Source organism: Diplotaxodon limnothrissa, linkage group LG7 (genome assembly GCF_057381915.1).
Source record: "Diplotaxodon limnothrissa isolate DT_005_m linkage group LG7, D_limnothrissa_male_GT1.1, whole genome shotgun sequence".
In the NCBI taxonomy this organism is placed as follows: Eukaryota; Metazoa; Chordata; class Actinopteri; order Cichliformes; family Cichlidae; genus Diplotaxodon; species Diplotaxodon limnothrissa.
Genome location: NC_140602.1, coordinates 29,329,318 through 29,338,155, shown reverse-complemented (window position 1 = coordinate 29,338,155; position 8,838 = coordinate 29,329,318). Strand labels below are relative to the sequence as shown.

At 42.8% G+C, this 8,838-nt stretch overlaps 1 protein-coding gene across 1 annotated transcript; it reads left to right on the top strand.

The window, feature by feature from the left end:
- The first annotated feature begins 289 nt into the window (after positions 1-289).
- On the top strand, positions 290-8,331 carry LOC146628483 (caspase-7-like). Its single transcript, XM_085357049.1, has 4 exons — positions 290-485; positions 4,569-4,732; positions 4,843-4,969; positions 8,087-8,331. Exons 1-4 carry the CDS (start codon positions 290-292, stop codon positions 8,329-8,331), a joined length of 732 nt encoding a protein of 243 aa, XP_085213175.1.
- Positions 8,332-8,838: the final 507 nt, after the last annotated feature.

The window sequence follows — 8,838 nt, the reverse complement described above, 5'->3', positions numbered from 1 at the left end:
CAGGCCGAAGGACACATCTTGACCTTTGACCTGCAGTTGTTGCTGATTCCTAGCAGTGTGCTGGGCCACGTCACTGCTGTCAAACTGCTGGATTTATGGTCTGCAGGTGAGTGTTGACTCATTGTGAAACTCAAACAGCTGAGGGCATCGTGACCAGTGTTACCTGCAGGAAAGGAAAAAACATAGTTGTGCAACACCTGTCCAGGGCAGTCCACCACACTGTCAGGTGTGCCAGAAGGCGGGGTTGAACCTTCACATCTGCTGCAGGTGGAGAGCTAACAGATGCGTGATGGATGCCAGAGCAGGGAGTAACCGGGCTGTGGTAGTGTCCGTGGCCCAGTTTGACCCCGGCGTGAGTCTGGGGGACAGGGCCGGAGCCCAGAAAGACGCCAAGAGGCTTCACGGCACCCTCAGCAGGCGAGGCTTCGAGGTGGAGCTGCACAGCGACCTGAGCGGTGACGAAATCTACGAGCTGTTTGTGCAAGGTAACATTTCCATGGAAGCATCATGTGTGGTTTGAAGGATAAATCACCTGCAGCGGGCATGGGCTCATGTGCAGGTGGGCGTGAACATGTCCAGCCTCACTCATTTCACAGGTAACCAGGTGCTGCTGATCAGCAGGTGAGACCGCCTGTGTAAATGCAGAGCTCTGAGCAGGTCTGCAGCTTGCACACGTACAAACTTCCCAGCAAAGTCATCTCAGTCAGATGCTTATTGTCCCTGCATGCCATCAGGTCAAAGGTTAAAGTTCACGGCAGCAGCGGTCTAAAGGAAAAAGCCTCTTTTCTCTTTGACAGCGCAGCTTAGGTGTGCAAACCTGCATCTGACTCTGGAACAGCGAGCTCTGGACATTTATGTATTGCTCTATGGATTTATGGATTTATTGACTTTCAGCTCTGAGCACCATGAGACGAGTGCCGATTAGCTCTAATACATTAAAGAAAGAAGAAGAATATACTGATGGATGCTTCCATGTTGTATATTATTTCTATTATTACATATTAAAGACCCAAACAGCTGCAGGCCGGAGGGCAAATTGAATCATAGCGTGATGAGGTGAATGATCAGCTGACTGTAGAGTGTCTGTGAGCAGCTCACTGTGCCATTCAGCAGCTCCAGGCTAGAACCTGCTTCTCACAGGACAGGCGAGGTGCGTCATTTATTCGCTCCAACATCAAAACAAAAGTTCATCGTAAGTTTATCTTATCTGAACGATCACATGACTGACTACTGGTCACGTAGCCCAGGTGTGTTGGCTCATTTAACAATTTCCCATGTGGGATCAATAAAGTATCTAATCACTGATCTTATAGTAGCACCAGCTCTGTATTTGGTGCTGTATTTTTATAATCTTCAGAGCTCTTTCACCACTGATAATGTTTGCTTTGCGCAGAGTCACATCATGCATGCCTTAACCAGTAACCACCATCGTGATGCCGGTCAACTCAGACTGGATTTAATCCAGCTAAAACAGAGAAAGCCTGGCTATGCTGGGCTGCTTTTGCACTTCAGTTAGCTGAGGTGAAGCTAGCAGATAGCTAGCAGCAACAGCCACCTGTGTCACCATCCACCTGTTTGTCAAAGAGGCCACGGCCCTAATAATGCACACTTTAAGCCTTAATCCAGTTTAAACAGGTATGGGTTAAGAAATTATGCGGAGAGACCAAACAGTTTGTGTATCAGACTGTAAAGATGTTTACTAGTTTTAACATGGAAGAACATGGGGACAGACTCCCTGCTGCCTCTGCTGGATGTCAGAGGAACTGCAGTGTAACACCTATTTAATTACTAACAACTTATTAGATGGTAATAAAAAATAAAGACAGGCTGGCTTTTGCTTCAGTGTTCCTGTTTCTCATGAGTAACCACTCTGCAGACGAGGCGCATGTGCATTGAGCACGTGCATACCTGCTGCCATGTACAGTGGGGCAAAAAAGTATTTAGTCAGCCACCGATTGTGCAAGTTCCCCCACCTAAAATGATGACAGAGGTCAGTAATTTGCACCAGAGGTACACTTCAACTGTGAGAGACAGAATGTGAAAAAAAATCCATGAATCCACATGGTAGGATTTGTAAAGAATTTATTCGTAAATTAGGGTGGAAAATGAGTATTTGGTCACCTCAAACAAGGAAAATCTCTGGCTCTCACAGACCTGTAACGTCTTCTGTAAGAAGCTTTTCTGTCCCCCACTCGTTACCTGTATGAATGGCACCTGTTTGAACTCATCATCTGTATAAAAGACACCTGTCCACAGCCTCAAACAGTCAGACTCCAAACTCCGCCATGGCCAAGACCAAACAGCTTTCGAAGGACACCAGGAAAAGTATTGTAGACCTGCACCAGACTGGGAAGAGTGAATCTACAATAGGCAAGCAGCTTGGTGTGAAAAAATCAACTGTGGGAGCAATCATCAGAAAATGGAAGACATACAAGACCACTGATAATCTCCCTCGATCTGGGGCTCCATCCCGTGGGGTCAAAATGATCATGAGAACGGTGAGCAAAGATCCCAGAACCACACGGGGGGACCTGGTGAATGACCTGCAGAGAGCTGGGACCAAAGTAACAAAGGTCACCATCAGTAACACACTACAACGGCAGGGAATCAAATCCCGCAGTGCCAGACGTGTTCCGCTGCTGAAGCCAGTGCATGTCCAGGCCCATCTGAAGTTTGCCAGAGAGCACATGGATGATACAGCAGAGGATTGGGAGAATGTCATGTGGTCAGATGAAACCAAAGTAGAACTTTTTGGTATAAACTCAACTCGTCGTGTTTGGAGGAAGAAGAATACTGAGTTGCATCCCAAGAACACCATACCTACTGTGAAGCATGGGGGTGGAAACATCATGCTATGGGGCTGTTTTTCTGCCAAGGGGACAGGACGACTGATCCGTGTTAAGGACAGAATGAATGGGGCCATGTATCATGAGATTTTGAGCCAAAACCTCCTTCCATCAGTGAGAACTTTGAAGATGAGACGAGGCTGGGTCTTCCAACATGACAATGATCCAAAACACACCGCCCGGGCAACAAAGGAGTGGCTCCGTAAGAAGCATTTGAAAGTCCTGGAGTGGCCTAGCCAGTCTCCAGACCTCAACCCCATAGAAAATCTGTGGCGGGAGTTGAAAGTCCGTGTTGCTCGGCGACAGCCCCAAAACATCACTGCTCTCGAGAAGATCTGCATGGAGGAATGGGCCAAAATACCAGCTACTGTGTGTGCAAACCTGGTAAAGACATATAGTAAACGTTTGACCTCTGTTATTGCCAACAAAGGTTATGTTACAAAGTATTGAGTTGTATTTTTGTTATTGACCAAATACTTATTTTCCACCCTGATTTACGAATAAATTCTTTACAAATCCTACCATGTGAATTCATGGATTTTTTTTTTTTCACATTCTGTCTCTCACAGTTGAAGTGTACCTCTGGTGCAAATTACTGACCTCTGTCATCATTTTAGGTGGGGGAACTTGCACAATCGGTGGCTAACTAAATACTTTTTGCCCCACTGTATCCAGTGTTATGGCTGCTGTGAGAATGCTGACTGAGGGTCACTGACGGCCAAAGTTGGTCAAGTTACTTGAAAAAAGTAATCAGTAACTAATTACTGGTTACTTCCCGAAAAAAGTAATCCAGTTACTTTACTGATTACTTATTTTCAAAAGTAATTAGTTACTTAGTTACTTTTTAAAACATGATTTATCCCCTAAATAGGTGATAAAGCGATAGATCTTTCAGCCCATTTCTACTTTTTCTGCATAATCCATCATACAAAATGTAATCAAATGAAAAAGTCTCTTTTTAATACTTGTTTTATCAGTTTTAATCTTTTAACTTTATGCATCAAGCAAACATTAAATTATATGCAACATTCTCTGACTGGAAGAAATTTGTTTAACATTTAAACCTATTGTCTGCACATTCCAGCACATAAAATAAAATATTTTTTGTGTTTACACTCTCTCTTTCAAATAGATGCAAGTAAAACACAGAAGAAAATAAATAAAATCAAAGTCTCAGCGGTCCTGTTGCTCTATTTTAACCTATATAGCAGAAGTGGGGCAGGCGGAGGTTTGCCCTGGTGCAGGTGTGCCACAGCCATCATGTCAGTGGAAGGATCTGGGAGTTTCTCTGTGAATTTCAGATTCCAGCAGCAGCGTATTTGGTGCTTGCTCGGACATTTAGGGGTTTTTTCGCTGTAAAAAGAACTTTTCTTCCCACACACAACAGACGCTAATGTTTTTGTCACTTATTACGGAATCAAACTCAAAGTAAGGTCAGTACTTCCACGCTTTAAACGCTGCACGCTCATACTCTCTCCTGCACTCGTTATATTATCCATTGTTGATCTGCACACAGCTTGTCATGAGACACTCTCGCAAATAAATCACGGTTTTATTAACGCAGTAATGCAGCGTACTTATGGGAAAGTAACAGTAATCTAATTATCTTTTTTGCAATAGTAATCCCTTACTTTACTCGTTACTCGAAAAAGTAATCGGATTACAGTAACGAGTTACTGCCCATCTCTGCTGACGGCACAACTGTTTGTGTCTGTTCTGCAGAGAGCAGGCGGCCCGTGAAGGACTGCTTCCTGGCTGTCTTGTCGTCTCACGGGGAGGAGGACTGCGTGTTCGGAGCCGACGGCAAACCCGTCCGGCTGTCTCGGATCTTCGCATATTTTGACAACGAGTGCATGGAGAATAAGGCCAAAGTGTTCCTCATACAGGTAGGTGGCAGAAGGGCGAGGACAACATGAGTTTAGGTCGTGTCGAGGGAATCAAATGATCTGTTTTCTTCTGTGATGCTGAGGTCATCCTCTTGATGCTGTCTCTGCAGGCGTGTCGCGGAGACGCTCTGGATGATGGAGTGGAGGTGGACTCGGCCGGTGACGCCACCGACTGCAGCTTCTCCCTCCACCTCTCAGTTCCTGTAGATACAGCTGTGATGTATGCCACGCCCCCAGGTAAACACCAAGCCTTCAACAGACCACCACCACTACCCTCTAAACCTCCTCAGCGGCCACTCAGACCTCCTAAACTACCCTTCAAACCTCCTGACAGGCAGCATAACCATTTTATCCATCCCTAGAACCTCCACAGTTACCGTGAAACATAGAACTTAAACCATCTTTATGACAACTGCAACACTTGCAATATGATCACATCTCTTCAGGGACTTTTAAGACCTACCAAAGGACTTCTAAACCTCCTTAGTAACCAGAGAAATCTTCTATACTACCCATCAGGGGCGATTTTAGCCCCCCAAAGATTTTAGATGTCACAAATCAAAGCACCCCCAAAGATTTCTTACTTTTTTGACAATATTTGCTGTTTGTGTGACACACTGCTAAAAATATAAAAAGCATACAGTACGTAATTGAGATGGAACATTTTAACAACAAAAGTATGTATAAACCCCCCCTCCCAAAATGGTTTGTTCCAGCTCTCCCCTGTTCTGGCTCTAGCGCCGTTGCTGCCAGAGCGATGGTGGCTGAGACGCAGCGGAGCAGAGGTGTGAGTGCCTGGCTTAAAACAGGACATATTAGCTGCATTTAACCTTCTGTTACTCTTTATATAGTTGGTAGGAGTCAGACCATGTTTCTTTTTACTGAAAAACATTACACCAGGTAACCAGGGTGTAAAAAAACTTGTTTTCCAGCAATGTTTGCTACCCTACAATTTGTCCTACACTGCAGTAAAATCAGTGACATTTGAAAACCTAAAACTTAAAATTGTCCGTAGCCTGCTGTTGTTACCACTGTCCTGTTTTAAATCGATACTAACTAGCTAACTGACCGAATGCCCATTAACCTTAGAACTCCTGTTGTGTGTGTGTGCGTGCGTGTGTGTTTTGGGACCACCCTGGGGCGCACACATGTCAGTGCGCCCCAGGGTGGCTGTGGCTACAATGTAGCTTGCCAGCACCAGTGTGTGAATGTGTGGATGACTGGATGCGTAAAGCGCTTTGGGGTCCTTAGGGACTAGTAAAGCGCTATACAAATACAGGCCATTTACCATTTTTTTTGTACAGAGAGACAGCCAGGTTCATAATGGATATAAGGAAGTTGGTTTTGTTTTTTGTTTTTTGTTTTTTTAAAAGGAGCCACATTCAGGTAAAAGTGTAAAATCAAACGATCCGTCAATCAAGAATAATGTTGGATCAGTGTTTCAATATTTATATCTTTTATTAGATATTCATGTGGTTTGGTTATTTTCCTTTTGGTTGAAAGTAGACTGAGAGAGGACTTTGTGTTAGCGATTTTAATAGTATTTTTTCATATTAATGTAATTTATCATCTAATTGAATACAATCTATTTGTGTATGATTGTCAGTCCAAAGAGGGAGAGAGGAAAGAGGAGAACGTGAGGAGAAAGTACAAGGTCAGGAAGAACCAGGTAAGAAAACAGACAGGGAACAGTGACAGGCAAAACAGAAACTGTTAAACTGACAAAGAGAAAAAACCAGATTTTACTCAAACAATCTGGAAGTTGTGTCCTCCCTATATTAAAGCTGCTGTACAGAATCTGCAAAACAAACTGGGTTGAAACATTTGACCCTCTTTAACAACATTCCAATATAACATTATCATTGATTGGGGAGATTAAAATTAATAATATATTTTTATGTGGTTCAACCACAACTCTACTAAAACCTCAGCCAGTAATAGGTAGGCCAACTTTTGGACTGTCCAGTTGTCTGTATGACTGCTGCAGTACGTGCGCCACATTTGCGCACTATCAGAAAGAGCCAAACAGCCCTGGTGGAGTGAGGAGCTGTAAAGAGAAGTGCTCTGTTTCTAAAAATGTTAAACTTTTTACAGTGTGTACCACCTGAAAGTACCACTATGAAAGCATGAAACCCATAAATCTTACAACACAAAATTTGTATTATTAAATTAGATTTTTATTTGTAATAATTTATTCTGTTTTGGGAGTGTTTTCTTTATGTATATGTATTATATTATACATACACATTAAAAGTGAATCTCTGTCCAAACAATGCACTCAGTTTACTTTTTACTCACTATGAGCATCACTCATTATTCTCCCCCAGTAATTAAGGTTAGGATATGTTTTCTTTTTTATTCCAATCCATTCTTCTTTTGCAGCATTTAAATAACCTTGATCAGATTTGATGGTTTTGTTACAGACTTTTCAGAAAAGTTTTTTGCTTTTCTTTCACAAATATGGGGATTAAATTGTGTTAAAATGTACAAAACAGTGATGTCATGTTTTGAGACGAGGACCCAGGGACAGAGAGACTTGATGAATTTAAGAATCTTATGATTTATCTTGCCTGGCTGGGCAGCTCTCTGGGTGCTCAGCACCTCCAAAGCTCTAATCCTAGAATCGCCCCTGCTACCCATTAACCTCCTCTATGACTACTGAAATCATTTTAACTGTTCATGGAATCTCCTCACCTGCCACAAAAGTGCCCAACTACCTGTAGACTCTCCCCAATTACTGCAGACCTCTATCTTCTAAAGAATCTGTTGAACCTTTTTTGTGATCATAAAACTTCCCCAGTGACTGCTACAGCATCCTAAAGACCCCTCAAACATTTTATTGACAACTGAAACCTCGTGAACTACGCTTAGAGGCTCCACAATGACTACAAAGCCCTTGAACCTCTGTAATGACCACTGCACATTCCTAACTGAATCTAGGTGACCTTCTTCATCCTAAATATTAAGTTCACTTTTCAAACAGCTGTTTAAATCTCTCTGGCCATAACCAGCCTACCAGAGAACCTTGAACCTTCTCACTGACCAGTCTAATCTCCTCAAGGCTCCATTTCTCCAGGATCCCTTAAACTTAAAATACCAGTGCAACTTCCTCAGTGAGTCCTACAACTTTGTGAGGACCTCTAGAACCTTTTCCTGACAACTCAAGTAGTGTTTTAGTAGTGTTGTCCAAATCCTACAGAACCCTCTCTGAAAACTCTAACACCTTTGAAGAGACCACAGAACCTCTTCATTTTTGACACCTGGTGGTGACATTTGTCTGAATCAATAATCTGCAGATTTTTCACCACGGTCCAGAGACCAGTATCTCTGTTTACCTCCTCCTCTCTCCATCAGGTTACGGAGCCTTCATGAGCCCGCTTGGATCCGTCTTCCTTCAGACGTTCTGCACTTTGTTGGAGGACGAGGCCCATCAGAACCTGGAGCTGACTCGCCTGATGACCCGCCTCTCCCACAGGGTGGCCTACACCTTCCAGGCCAAAGGTCGTGAGCTGGGCGGGAAGAAAGAGATGCCGTGCTTCCTGACACGACTGACCAGAGAGGTGTTCCTGTCCTCAGAGTCAGAGAGAGAAGATCTCTGATCCTGGGAAAGGTTTTCCTAAAGTTCTTGAAGATGTTGTGTCACCATTTTTTGAGAAGTTTCACAAACTTCAGCTGTTCATTGATCCACTTTAATGCGACTGCAATAAACTGGAGCTTATTTTCTCATTTATGAAGGTTATTTCTTCACTTATTCACTCATTATCCACGTAGTCACACATTTTTATATCTGCATTTATTTTTCCTTTGATAAATACATCTGAATATGAACAAATAACTGAGTATCAGAAATTAACAGCAGGTAGTTTTTAATAATAAAAAACAGTAATTTGGAGTAGGTGCAGAAATCTTTTATAGTGCTTAAAAATTTCTACTCCTGTATTGAGACATTACAAATAAATCTTGAATTGTTGGTTGAAGAAAAAGATTATTCCTAAACTAAAGTGTCAGTCTGAAGAACACCGTCACATGTTTAACAATAAAATGTAAGATTTACTGCATATGTGAGTCTAACAGGTCGGTATAAACAGTAATTTAAAAGTTTTAAC